Source organism: Setaria viridis, chromosome 2 (genome assembly GCF_005286985.2).
Source record: "Setaria viridis chromosome 2, Setaria_viridis_v4.0, whole genome shotgun sequence".
NCBI lineage: Eukaryota > Viridiplantae > Streptophyta > Magnoliopsida > Poales > Poaceae > Setaria > Setaria viridis.
The window spans coordinates 9,818,186-9,832,233 of record NC_048264.2 but is presented as its reverse complement, the minus strand read 5'-3'; the positions used below and the strand labels follow the sequence as shown (position 1 = coordinate 9,832,233).

The following is a 14,048-nucleotide window of genomic DNA, read 5'->3' as shown; positions in this document are numbered from 1 at the left end:
AGATAGGACTACAATAGAAATCGCAAATAATTAGTCCTTTTGAAAAACAAATAAATTAAAATATAGGACTACATTAGGAATAAAAAAATTAGTCCTCTAGAAAAAATAACCATCTTAGAAAAAGGTCAGATGTTTCATACAATAATTATTTGTCCACCAAGGGATTTGGTAGTTAAATTAACTATATATTGATATAGACAGAGTTTTTTAAACATACAAGATATTTTCTATTTTACAGTAGACAAGCCATTTATTTCATTATAGGTGGTCGAAATGACATTCAACACCACATAATGTATTTTTTAGGGTAGAATAAACATGTAATGTTGGTACAATTTGCGGGCAACATGACTGGTTCATAAAAAAAATGCAATTCTTAATGTCATTGGGCTGTAATAGTAGTGAGTTCTATACAAGATTAAGATGTTAATGATTTATTCATATTTAATATTATTACAATGGTATTTACTACTTGGACTCCACAATTGATATTACACAATAATTGTTAATATTGTCATGACAAGGAGCTTCTACATTGATAAATAACTTCAATATTTCCAGCAGGCCATGTTAATGTGTCTGTTATTCGAGAAGGCAATGAAAAAGTATTATATAACTGCGCCCCGTCACGGCACGTACGATGCAGCACCCGATTGCCAATGCCTTGTTCTCCTAAATCTGTGACCTTCTCTTATCATGTCATCGAAACAGAGATCGGCGGAACCAACGCACGCACGAGCAGTGGCTGTGTAGACGAGAGGTTCGATTGCTAGCAAATTGCAGCGGAAAGACAAACTCAGCGTGACGTGTAGAGAATCATGATCACAGCTCACAGAAAAACACAAACAGTGCAAAACCTTGGTGTAAGGGACGAAGAATGAATCGAAGAAAGCTTTTTTTGTCGGAAGTTACATGATCTTTTCTTATATAGGCACAACTCTCGCATTAAACATTCGGACACCACGACTCCAAGCAGATACAACTACACGAAGCAACTTTCCAACATCAACATGGCTCACGTACCGCAACAATGCAAGGGCAAAGCAATCCAAATATCCAATCTCTAGCACAGAACCCGTCGTCGTTCATTAGCACTGAGTTCGGGTTTCCTTTCCATCACCATTACCAATGTCGGATAATGCATACAGTGGTGGAGCAGCATGAAAGGATCAGAAAGCATTGGAGTTGTACACAATTGCGACAAAGTCATGGTCAAATTCCCAAGGCTTCCTAAACCAAGATCGCAATGTGACACCAGTTGTCAGGACACTGGATGTGAGCGAGGGGAGTTGGAGAAACGGGGAAACCAGGTCAGTTGATATAATTTTTAATGTCTACAGTTTGGTTTTAATACCGCTGATACAAATGATGCTACAAAACATGGCAATTACAGAAATTAATAATTCTCCAGAGGCTCCGTCATATATAAATCCACTCATCAAAAGATGTTTAGTTACAGAAAACAATGTTTTGATCGAAAAATGCCATTTATGATGTATGGAACTAAATAATACAGAAATTTCGATTATGAACTTCCACATCTTCACACAATAACAAAGAGCATGTCCCATTTGCATTGCCATCTTCTTGAAGACTGTCTGTTCCAAATATCTAATGCAAGATTTTAAATATACATTTTCAAATATACTAGTCAATGAACGAAAACTAATCTATCAATCAGCCAAAAAACTATATAATGTATTGCACAATTCATTAATTCAAATAATGTTTGAAAATAAATTCTAAACAAGGCTAGGTAGTTGGCAAAATGCTTTTCCTTGAGATTCAATCCCAAGGTAAAACCGTCAAGAATTAAATATTTTATATAAGAAGTGCCGCGAGATTCTCAGAGTAAGTTGGATACTAAAACTTTCATTTACTACATTGATTTGCCTTAAAGATACAATCATACTTGTTTTTCACTTCAATGTAGACATAGCACTGAATCATACCACTAGACAATTGTGTCATCAAGCTGCATTAAAGAACAAAAGGCATAGACAATATGCTTTTAAAGGAGAAGTGACATATAATTTTCGATACTTTGCTTACAGAAGATCATGTTGCCTTGTCAATCGTGGGCAATCAGTTGTCGTACTTTCAAACGCAGAATGAGTACTACAGTCTATTACCTTTAGATCAGCAACAACTCCAGAGTTTTCAAGTTCACGTAACCATGCTTGCTGCTTCTTGTTAAATGCCAGGTTAGGCACATATGCTGGCAGACAGAAACTGTTGGAGGATTCAAGAATACTGCTGACTGAACTTGAAACATAGTTAATCTGTGAAAGAACAGACGAGCAGTTAGAAACCGGGAGAATGGTAAAAACATAGCTAAAATGATTTTTTTCTCCTTTTACTCTTTCTAAGTTAAGGTTAACCTTGACAATAGACATTGAAGAAACCATAATAACAGTACATCCAGTGAATACTATCATAAATTGGCATAAAGGAAAGATATGAGGAAATGCATGCTTCCAACGTGATTGATTTTGCAACATCTCAAGAAATTATTGATTAGCACAACAAATCAAAAAAGAACACTTGAGCAATGTTCATATAAAGGGTCACATTCAGTTCATCAGGTGAATGAAGAAAAATTCATACATATGCATTTATTACTACCAGTACTACCACTAAGCTAACCACCCTAAAAATAAGGCTGCTCGTACATGATTGATATAGTATGTAGGAAAGAAGTTAGTCTCACATACAGTTAAGACCTTGATAAAATGTGGCCCCATAAATCATATTTCTGAAGAAATGAATAGAGTACTTTAATGATAGCATGGTCCAATGAACATTTTAGCATAGAGCTTTAATTCACGATACCAGTAGAGATGGAGTCACCTCTGGATTTGATTTTTATCAACCTTTCCTAATAAAATTTACATTAACATTCAGGTTCTTGAATGATACAGCAGCATTCTTAGCTTCGGGTGATGGAATGAAAAGGTTAACATTCAGCATTTTAAATAAAATTTTCTGATGCACACAACAACAACAAAACAAACTACTGCTTTCAGGAAAAAAGCATGTACATCATAGTACATATGAAATTTCTGACCTCATAACACTCCCAACCCCCATAACTCCACCTAGCAAACAAATCCCAGACTGAAACCATCTCTTGGAGATAAACCCGAATCATGATATTGTACAACCACAAGCTTTTTTAGCATACCCTATGAATCGCAAAATCCAGCCAGGAAGTAACCATGAACCCATTCAAGAAACCAGAATTTGGCTGGGCAAAACACAAATCGTAACTGCAAATCCAAAATAAGAACATGATAGCTAACAAACATGCCATGTCAATAACTAGATTTCTCCAATTCATTCTACCACGACCCCCCTCAAGGCAATCAATCAAGCAAAGACAACAAATTCAGCTCATATCCTAACTCGTCGGCAAGAAGATTACCGAGGAAGCCGCGGCGTTCACCAGCGACCCCGCCATCGTCACCGCACAGAACCTGAAACGCAGCACACAGTACATGAGTTTCTGCAGAGTGCAGGCTACAAGATTGGGGAACAAAACGAAATCGGGAGGAAGGCCGCAGAGAGCGAGCGATGGGAGAGCACTAACATTCCGCGGCCGCCGGAGAGGGCTTGGTCGGCGGGGTCCGTCCACTCGTCGAAGCTGTGGGGGAGAAGAAGCGCGGGCGGCGAGTGTGAGCACGGAAACTGGATCTTGGCGGCGGAAGAGGAACAGAGAAAACGACAAGGGGGGAAGCGGCCGGGGTCCTTACATCCAGCCGTAGCGGCGGTCGAAGACGAGGCGGCGCGAGCGGCGGCGGTGGGGCGGAGCCAGCGAATCGGAGGGGGGAGACTGCGCCTCCGCCATGCCCGTCGACGCCGACGGATTTGCAGGATTGCGGCGCAGAGGCTCTCGTTCAAGGATGCAGACTCGGAGATTATGTGGCATTGCTGATAATCTTTAACATATCGTACGAAAATAATTTCACAGCAAGAGTGGTCGTGCCGGAGTGGTTATCGGGCATGACTAGAAATCATGTGGGCTTTGCCCGCGCAGGTTCGAATCCTGCCGACCACGTTTTTTACTTTTTCTCTTTTTTCTTTCCTTGTCGCTGTATTGTATTTTGTACTTTTGTAGCTTTGTGTTTGTATTTCTTCAGAAACTGCTTTTTTTTCCTTCATCTATTATTCTGTGTGTTTCTTCGGGGAAAACAAAACTTCTTGCCTTCATCCATCTATTTTCTTCCTCGATCTATGTTTTATTGCTTTATATTGTGCAGGCTCAAAGGCACATCATCAATGGACATTCATAATCATAATCATAATTTTACTACTACTACTATTCTTGTTTCACAAGATGGAGAGGTTGTTGCTTCTTCTTCTCCGACGACACTCACCTTAGAGTTGCATACGTTGAATGCGCACCTCCACTTCAAGAGTTCCTACCAGCTCATTTTCGAGCATGATAGCCACTACCAAGCCACCGGTCATAAGTGATAACAGCTCATAACGTACCTGATCTCCGACAATTAGCAGCAACGACTAATTGCAGCGTACAAACGAGAGTGCACAAGCATCCGTCGAAAGTGGTTGGAACATCGTTAGTGTTCCTGATGCCTCCACCTCCTATTTCTCAATGACAGCTAGCCTGGGTGCCATGCCATGGGAACCTCTTCCATCCCATATCCCATATATGCCTACTCTTGTGCCAAGCACAAGAATGTTGGTGAGCCGCGAAGAGAAGCGATGGTGTGTGCATATAAATTAGATGAGTGTTTTTTATAAAATAAATGACTGGTCTACAATACTATATATTAATTACATGCATTTGTTGCCTATGGCAGTTGTAACTTGTAAGTACGATCAGAGCAAACGAATAAATATGCAGTAGCATAGAACAAGATGCATCTATCCAGAGGACCAAAATTACTCCCACAACAAGCTTGCCTTAATGCTGGATCAGCATGACATAATGGAATTGTTACGCGATTCTAGTAGACTAGGATATGATAATTTGTTCTATTAAGTGGCTCATCGTTATTTAGTGCTGCATATATATGAAGCGTGGATTTTGTCCTTCTATTTTCTTCGAACGAAGATAATAATGGAGGCTCATACCTCCTGGTTTCTATTACAGAAGAATTTCCATGCTCCACAACTACAAAATAATAGGCAACCTTAATCTTGGGCCAATATGTTTGCAGAAACAGAAGCGGAGCTTCTGTCATTAATCAATGTTTAAGTCTAGCACATAGGTACTGTATGTTCGTTGAAACATAATTGGGATGAATTCCTCACGCGTGTATGTGGCATTGAATCAATGAAAAGGTAATGCATGTCCCTGCTTCTAGCTCCTCTGTTTCAATCTTCTTCTTTTTATTTTGAAGAAGAAGAAGAAGAAGCCTCTGTTTCAGTATCTAGTACAGTACCCTTGTTTCCTGTTCCCTACACGAGCTAATCCCAAGTCCTTCAAATGCTCTCGTAGTCTCATACATGTGTCTACTACTATGCTATCGGCATACAAAAGACACCTACACTAGTAGCATCTATTACGCTGCCAACGTGCCAATGCCACTAACGTCTATTTTTGCCCACAGTTAATTATAATTGACTCCTCTCACGCATACATAATCCTTGAGATTATATTGTTCTGGATGGTGAGACTGAAGTTGCAATGGGAAAATATAACCGTATATAAAGAGAGGAACCAATTAAGTGAAGAAGTCAGTACCGTTTGTCACTAATGTGATAGTAATGGGATAGTTGTTGTCACTGAGGAACTATCTGTGTTTGTCCAATAGAATCATGCTCAGAAGTATCTGGGATTGTAATAGGAACTCTACATTGTACTTGTTCGATCTATAGTAAATTATGGTTCCAATATGCCACACATGGATGAGTTAAGAAATGAGACAACACTGTCATGCTCACAAGTGATGGTTTAGTGGCTTTTTATTTTAGATGTCTTGCAGCTCCAAGTTGATCTGGTGGACTGCTAGTGATAGCTACGAAGATAAAGGGAGAAAAAAAAATCAACATCAAGCTATGAATCTCATTATTGTGTGTGCCTATCTGTGCCAAATAAAAAGAATCTAAATTCACAGAGGTGGAAGGCGTAGTTGTCATAAAGGACTGCATTTCTCACCACTTGGAAGAACTGCTTGTCTTCCTCATTTATTTTTCTTATTTCATATTGTGCAGGCTCAAGGCATTAGCAATGAACATTTATACTTATAGTGTCCGATGGAAACAAATTGTACTCTGTTGTACTATTATAACATAACAAGATGAAGAGGAACAGAAGATGAGTGGATAACAATGAAAGATATCAGGAAGGACGCATGTAGCAACAGCGTTCTAAGGTATTATGATTTCAGCACCCGCACAAAGTTCTAGATCACATGAGGAGCACCCGCACAAAGTTCTAGATCACAAGAGGGACCTCTTCAAGACCAGCAGTAGCAACTACAGATGGAGGGTGTACAAACAGGTGTTGGTAGTCCTTGCATCCCTTGAACATCGTTGGTGTTCCTGGAGCCTCCAGTTCCTATATGTTCTCTGACAGCTAGCCAGAGAATACGAGCCCATGGAGCCCCTCTAAAAGCTCCCCTTGAGCTTGTGTATGAGTACTTGTGTGACAGAATAATGTGGGCAAGCCAAAGACTCCATTGTGCATATAAAATGAGGATTTTTATTTTTTTAATTAAATAAAAAACTCATTAGTGTACTATTACTTGCTGTTAGTGCAGTTATGCACCTACTAACGGTGGTCGAATACAACGAGCCGGAATTCGGTGGAGACCCTTTTGGAGATCTGGCCGCCTGAGGGCGTAACATCATCTTATCTTACTATTACTAACTGGAGACTCTTTTGAAGCCTCCAGGTGAAGCCACCTAGGATTCCTAGGTAAACACTCTAGAAAAAGAGAGAAATCCTAGAAATTCTCATAAAAAAGCAAAACATCGGACCATCAATCGATAGATTCAAATCATCATGGTCATTGGATCTATTATGTTTCAAAAAATTACCCACCTATGCCATTATGAAAATAGCCTAAAGTAACCTTCTAAATCTATATATAAATTACCCACCTATATCATTATATAAAATAAACTGAAGTAACCCCCTAATCTTCATCAAAATTACCCACTTATACCATTATTAACAATATTTAAAATAACATCCTAATTTGCAGCTGAATTACCTACCACTATTATTTAAAAAACTTAAAGTAACCCCTTAAATTTGCATCTATATTAACCACACATGCCATTATTAAAAATAACATGAGGTAACTCTACGTTTGAATCAAATAACCTTAATTAAAAATATACAGCAATATATGATTCTAAATCGTCTATATCTTGCACTATTGGTATGCGATATAATAATTAAGGTCTATACGCATGATGTGTATCACCATTTATAACGATATAAAGTGATGAGAATATAGATTTCTATGCTAAAATTGTATCTCAAACTTAAGGATTAAACAAATTCAAGCGCATACCTGCGATGCAAAGTGAAAAGTTAAATATTATAAATGTGGATGAAAATATTATAGAGTAATTACTAACTAAAATCTATCACAATTGGATGAAGATATTAAGTATATATCTACATAAATATTGTGTGTTCGAATATTTAACAAACGAGAGCTAGCTTATGGTAATAGTTTTTTAGCAATGTAGTCTCATTTTTTTTTCATCGGAGGCTCCGCATTAGTTCCCACAAGACAAGTCACAAAAAAGAGATAAATTATCATAAAATTTAAAAAGTCAAACACCAATCCTGTAAACTCTAATAAGCATAGCCATTGATCTATTATATTTTCTAAAAAGTTACCTGCTACTATCATTGTGAAAATATTAAAAAATAAGCTCTAAACCTATATCTAAATTATCGAGCTCAGCTATTATAAAATATAATATAAAGTAACCTCATAATCTTATCCAATTTACTAATACACATCATTATAAAGCATAACTTAAAATGTCATTCTAAAATTTTATCTATGTTACCCACGTATGTCGATATTAAAAATAACCTAAAGTAAACACCTAAATATTAATCTAATTGTCTTCATGTGCATCATACAAAAATATCAAAAAGCAAATTAATATATGATTCTAAATTACCTATTTATGTCATTGTTAATATAAAAATACTAAGTTAAAGTATATACTCATGACGAGTGCCACCATTTAGACCATTTATACATGTATGTGAGGAATCGATGAAAAATATTGATTTGTATGCTAAACATAATGTATGAAGGATTGGAGATGTGATACAAAATGGAAAAAGTATGAATATGGATGAAAAAGTACATAAAGTAATTATTGATTAAAAAGCAATCACAACTGGATAAAGATAGGTACCTATATAAGTATTATGTTGAATTATTGAAAAATAAGAGAATAGTAGGTAAACAATTTTGATTATTAACTAAGAGTTTATTTTTTAAATAATTTTTATATACAATAGCTTCAGTATATCCTAATAAGTGGCGCCCGGTAGCTTGTTAGCATCCTCGTCGAAACCAGCTAGCCGACCGTAGGCGGATGCGGTGCCTCCGGAACCGGATGAAGGAGCGTCACACAACCATGGCTCCTCTACCCTCTAGAGGGCGCAGCGAAAGCCCCGTACTCCCGTGTGTATTGTGCCCTTGCTGTCTCGTCCTCCGATCTGCCGTGGTCAGCGGCGCGGCATCTGAAGAGCGAACGCCACTCATCGTCGAGTTGCAAGAATGTGCACAACACCATGCGATGTCTAGCAAGGCATGAATAGGTGGCACCCCACCAGCCATGTCTGGTAACACAATGCTCAGTCAACATGACGTGTCACCTCCATCTGAAGGCTCGGTGAACACTATGCTGTACGGGGGTGTTTGGGAGGCATGTGTTAAATTTTAGCACCTGTCACATCGGATGTTTGGACACTAATTAGAAGTATTAAACATAGTCTAATTACAAAACTAATTGCACAACCCCTAGGCTAAATCGCGAGACGAATCTATTAAGCCTAATTAGTCCATGATTTGACAATGTGGTGCTATAGTAACCATTCGCTAATGATGGATTAATTAGGCTTAATAGATTCGTCTCGCGATTTAACCTAGGAGGATGTGCAATTAGTTTTGTAATTAGACTATATTTAATACTCCTAATTAGTGTCCAAACATCCGATGTGACAGGTGCTAAAATTTAGCACCTGCTATCCAAAAACCCCGTACTAGGGTAGCGCACCACTGCACCCGGTGAAGAAAAGAGGATGTCCTTTGTTGCCTGATGCCTCAGGTCGGACGACGCATCTCCGAGGCATCACTAGGCCTCGAAGGTTCACATAATTGATTTTTCATTCTGTTTTTTTTTAAAAAGGTAATCATGTGGACTTTGCCCTCACAGGTTCTAATTCTGCCGACCATGTTTTTTTCTTTCAGTTTTTTTTTTCATTTCCTTGTCGTTGAGTTTTCTGTGTGTTTCTTCCGAAAACTGCCACTACTACACATATGCCCATCACCGCCGGCCCCTAAACCCACATCACCGACGTTTGGAGGTTCGGCGGCGAAAGGCTGGCGGTGATGGCAACAGCTATTATCACCATTTCTGTAACGCGTGGGAGGCACGGGAGAGGGTGGTGGTTTCCGTACGCGAGGCTAAGTTAATATTGAAGTTTATAGTAATTTTAGGTCCGTCGGTTTTAATAAAAATACGGCACCTCGTCAAAAACTGGCAGTGATGGGCTGCATTTTCTCTTGTAGTGTGCTTGTTTTCGTCCGTCTATTTTTTATTGCTTAGGCTCATACGGCATCATCAATGGGCATTCGTAATCATAATTATACTCCTACTACTGTCCTGTAACAAGATGGAGAGGCTGTTGCGGTTTCTTCATAATCATAATTATACGGCATCATCAATGGGCATCTTCAGCCAGATCGGGCCCTTTACAGTTTCATGCGCACACAATACACACCTCCAGGTTCAGAATTCCTAACAGCTTGTTCCTACGCTTGGAAGATGTTGTTTACTAGAGAAAACTATTCAAGAGGCACATGTTCCTCAGCAATCCGCAGCAACTAGTGGCAGCTTACTAACAAGAGTGTCAGTCTACGTACGACTCTACCTTCAAAGCGGTTGGAACTGGACCTGTCTCAATAGCGGTTGAATTTCTTGAACATCGTTAGTGTTCCTGACGCCTCCAGCTCCTATTTTTCAATGACAGCTAGCGATGGGACGACCTCTCCACTACAGCACTCCAACAGCCCTACGCTTCCAACTCGTGTATGACTGGTGTCACGCACAAGAATGTAGGTGAGCAAAAGAGATGTGCAGTGTGCATATTTAAGCTCAATTAGTTTCTTTTTTATATAAAAGAAATGACTCGTGTGCTGTACTATTACATGAAGTTATTGCCAGTAAAAGTTACGTACGAATGGGCCAAACGAATACACATAAAAACTCATAGAACAAGATGCATCTATGTGGAGGACCGGAATTAGTCCCATAGCAAACTTTGATTATGCTCGGCCAGCATGACATGATGGATTTGTTATGGGTTCTAGTAGACTGTTGGATATCATAACGTGTTCTATTATTATGTGATTCATCATTATTTCGTGGAGTATGTACACAGGAACTGAATTTTCGTTCAATCCGAACGTGATGCGTATGGAGCACTGAATTTGTCCTTCGATTTGCTTGGAAGAAGGTAATAATTCAAGTTCGTACCTCCTAGTTTCTTATGATTGAAGAACTGCCATACTCTGCATTAAAAGTCAAACTAAAACTACACAACAATAGGCAACCTTAATCCTGGACCAATATGTTTGCTGAAGCAGCAAGAGAGCTTCTGTCATTAATCAATGTCGATTGATAGTTACCGCTAACTCTTATGTTTTCACCTAGCTCCAGTAGCACCAGCAAAGTTATTGGTCAATGGAGGTTCATACATCCTAATTTCCATTATCGAAGAATTATCGTAGCCCACAGCACTTATTTCCATTGGAAGACGCGTGGTCAGCTGCCGTGATGTGTGTGCAACTGGTTCGAGACTCCGAGCAGAAACGCTGCAGGTAAGAGGGGATTCATAGTATTTTAATATGCACATATATATACACAGCATTATACATCTAGAAAAACAAAAACGAATAACTAATAGTATTTTGGGACGGAGCGAGTAAATCATTGTAGGGTGTACTCTTTAGCCAGATTGGGCCCTCATGGTTGAAGGCACACATTACATATATAGAGGGCAAAAGGAAGTACTGTTTAGCAATTGAAAATGGCGTAATTTAGAGCTAATTGAACCAAAATTCGCAGGTAGCCGAATGCTTGAAAACAAGGCCTGTGAACATAAACCAATACTCAACGACTCTTGTCTGACGAACTGAATGCTTTGAAAAAACTGAATGATGGGATCCATGTTCAGAATTCAAAACAGCTTGTTCGTAGGCATTATGATCACGATCAAGGTGCTAGTGAAGGGAGATTGTCGAACATGTTCCTAATACCCGGCAGCAACAAATGGCAGCATACAAACGAGATTGGCCACCATACCTACAGCCATCTGATCCAAGCCGTTGGAATGGGTCTTGTATCGGTAGGAGTTTCATCCCCTGAACTTCGTTGGTGTTCCCTGACGCCTCCCGCTCCTATTTTCCTCTGACAGCTAGCCTGGTCGTAAGGTGTAATGACTCCTAAAGTCCTACTCTTCCATCTTGCATATGAATATTCATTCCACAAGAAAGTGGACAGGTGTAAAAGAAGTGCAGTGTGTATATAAATTAAACAACTTTTGTTTTACAAAATACAAATGGCTCGTGTGCTGTGTATGATTACATGCAGTTAGTATTGCGAATTGAAGTTACTAGACAACGGTGTCATAACGCGTTCTATAAAGTTATTCATCGTTATTTAGGGGGTGTTTGGTTCTTGAGAACCTCCTAAAATTCCTATCACATCGAATGTTTAGATACTAATTAGGAGTATTAAATATAGACTAATTACAAAACCAATTGCACAGATGGAGACTAATTTGCGAGATGAATCTATTAAGCCTAATTAGTCCATGACTTGACAATGTGATGCTACAGTAAACATGTGCTAATGATGGATTAATTAGTCTTAATAGATTCATCTCGCGAATTAGCTTGTATAATTAGTTTTATAATTAGCTCATGTTTAGTCCTCCTAATTAGTCTCCGAATATTCGATGTGACATAAATTTTAGTCCGGACTAAAGATCCAAACACCCCCTTGGTGTTGTACGTACATAAACTGAATTTTTATTCAATGGTGATAAATTGCGATGCATATGGAGCTTTGAATTTTTCCTTTTTATTTTCTTGGAGAAAAGGTAACAATGGAGGTTTACACCTCTTTTTTCATTACAGAAATTTGCTACAGTCCACATCACAAGTCCAACAAAACTACAAAAATAACCGACAAATAACAATGAGTTTGTCTTTAACCAATGTCGATCGTAGCACTTAGGTACTGGTTGTTGGCTGAAGCAGAATACAGGATGTATCATCCAATTTCAACGGACTCCTCAAACGTGGCCGCGTGTATGTGAACTTGACGAATGAAAGCTTATGCATGTCCCTTCTTCTTAAAGCTCCTCTGTTTCAATCTAGTACAGTACCTCTGTTTCATGTCCCCTGTTAACCCAGTAACAATAGTACCAGTAGGCTCCCAATGCCTCTAATTCCTATGCCACATAGGAACTTAATTAATTAGGGGCCACCTCTTAGGACGTTAACATCTAGTACCAGTAGCATTGTGCCCATCTTGCTCATCCATGCATAATCGTTCAGTTTGTTCTGAATTAAGAGACTGAAACTGGAAAGGGAGGAACCAGAGTGACAGTACCTATTATGCTCCCAATGCCTCTATCTGCCTCTATGTGCTGCTAGTACGCTGTTTGCATTCCAGAGACACCTACATTAGCATCATCTGTTATGTTCCCAATGCCTCCAACTCCAACTCCAACGCTACATAATCCTTGATTTTGTTCAGACTGATGAAACAAAAGCTGCAGAGGGAGGGATATAAAGAGGAACCAAAATGCACAAGTGAGCTCCGTTTTGTCTCTCGTTCGAGTACTAATGCAATGGTCTGTGATGGATAACTGGTGCCCGTACCTCTGTTTCTTCAATAGAATTATATATTTATCCACAGTACTTCGATAATAAATTATGGTTTCATTTTGCTAAAAATAAATAGCTTAAATCAATGAGATAACACTGCCATTCACAAAAGTAGTAGATTAATAGCTTGTGAGTTTAGCTACTCAGCTAATGGGAGATAAAATAACACCATTGTTCCAAGCATCTGAATCACAATATTGCGTGTGGATACTATTTGTGCTAAATAAAATAATGTTAATCATTATGATACGTTTATATTACGTGGATTCTAGCTCACAGTCAAGCATCCGACACATCCTTTGGATGGATGGGGTTTATGCATGCTCTGTTTGGTTCATGACCCAACCTCGCCACATCTCACCATGCCTTAACTTCGCTGTTGTTTGGTTCCAGAACTCAACTGGAGGACGCCAGAGAAAAAAAATGCAGCGTCTTTAATTGTTTCCTGCGCCATTTCTTACTGAAAGCTTGGCGCTGAATTTGTCCAGCGCACATGTGGCGAGCCGAAGCTACAGCATGGAAAACATTGGCGGGAACCAAAGAGAACCTTAAAGTATCTAGTAACCTCTAAACTGAAACGATATCTGATTACAAAACAATATAAATTAGATAAAACCAAACTAACGGACTACAAACAGCTTTGAAACAGGTGGTCATGCCGGAGTAGTTATCGGGAATGACTAGAAATCATGTGGGCTTTGCCCGCGCAGGTTTAAATCCTTCCCACCACACTTTTCCTTTCACTTTTCTATGTTTCCTCGTCCTAGTATTTTCTGGGTGTGTTTCTCGGAAGATGCTTGTCTTCCTCCACCTATTTTTTTTACTGCTTATTGTGCAGGCTCATAAGGCATCATCAATGGACATTCATACTCTTACTCAAACTAGTGTTATCAAACAAAGAAGAACAGCAAGATCGAA

General features: G+C 39.0%; 1 protein-coding gene and 1 non-coding gene across 3 annotated transcripts; one reads left to right on the top strand and one right to left on the bottom strand.

The window, feature by feature from the left end:
• Positions 1–582: 582 nt before the first annotated feature.
• LOC117842146 (uncharacterized) lies at positions 583–3,952 on the bottom strand. Of its 2 annotated transcripts, none has more exons than XM_034722510.2 (5): positions 3,753–3,952; positions 3,590–3,643; positions 3,425–3,476; positions 2,133–2,282; positions 583–1,269 (listed from the first exon to the last, which is right to left on the bottom strand). In XM_034722510.2, exons 1-5 carry the CDS (start codon positions 3,926–3,928, stop codon positions 1,231–1,233), a joined length of 471 nt encoding a protein of 156 aa, XP_034578401.1. In that variant the 5' UTR covers positions 3,929–3,952; the 3' UTR covers positions 583–1,230. The 2 variants fall into 2 exon arrangements, with proteins under 2 accessions (XP_034578401.1, XP_034578399.1); XM_034722508.2 differs by lacking the exon at positions 583–1,269 and adding an exon at positions 1,388–1,611.
• Positions 3,953–3,975: 23 nt separating this feature from the next.
• Positions 3,976–4,057, top strand: TRNAS-AGA (transfer RNA serine (anticodon AGA)). Its single transcript has one exon. It is a non-coding gene; the product is annotated as a tRNA-Ser (tRNA).
• Positions 4,058–14,048: the final 9,991 nt, after the last annotated feature.

What these genes read in the sequence shown, in the direction of transcription:
- LOC117842146 (XM_034722508.2), bottom strand. Translation starts at nt 3,928, where the DNA reads ATGCCACATAATCTCCGAGTCTGCATCCTTGAACGAGAGCCTCTGCGC. An exon ending in TGAACGCCGCGGCTTCCTCG is followed by an intron (nt 2,283 to 3,424) that starts GTAATCTTCTTG and finishes GTTCTTTCACAG; the next exon opens with ATTAACTATGTTTCAAGTTC. An exon ending in GAGTTGTTGCTGATCTAAAG is followed by an intron (nt 1,612 to 2,132) that starts GTAATAGACTGT and finishes ATCTTGCATTAG; the next exon opens with ATATTTGGAACAGACAGTCT.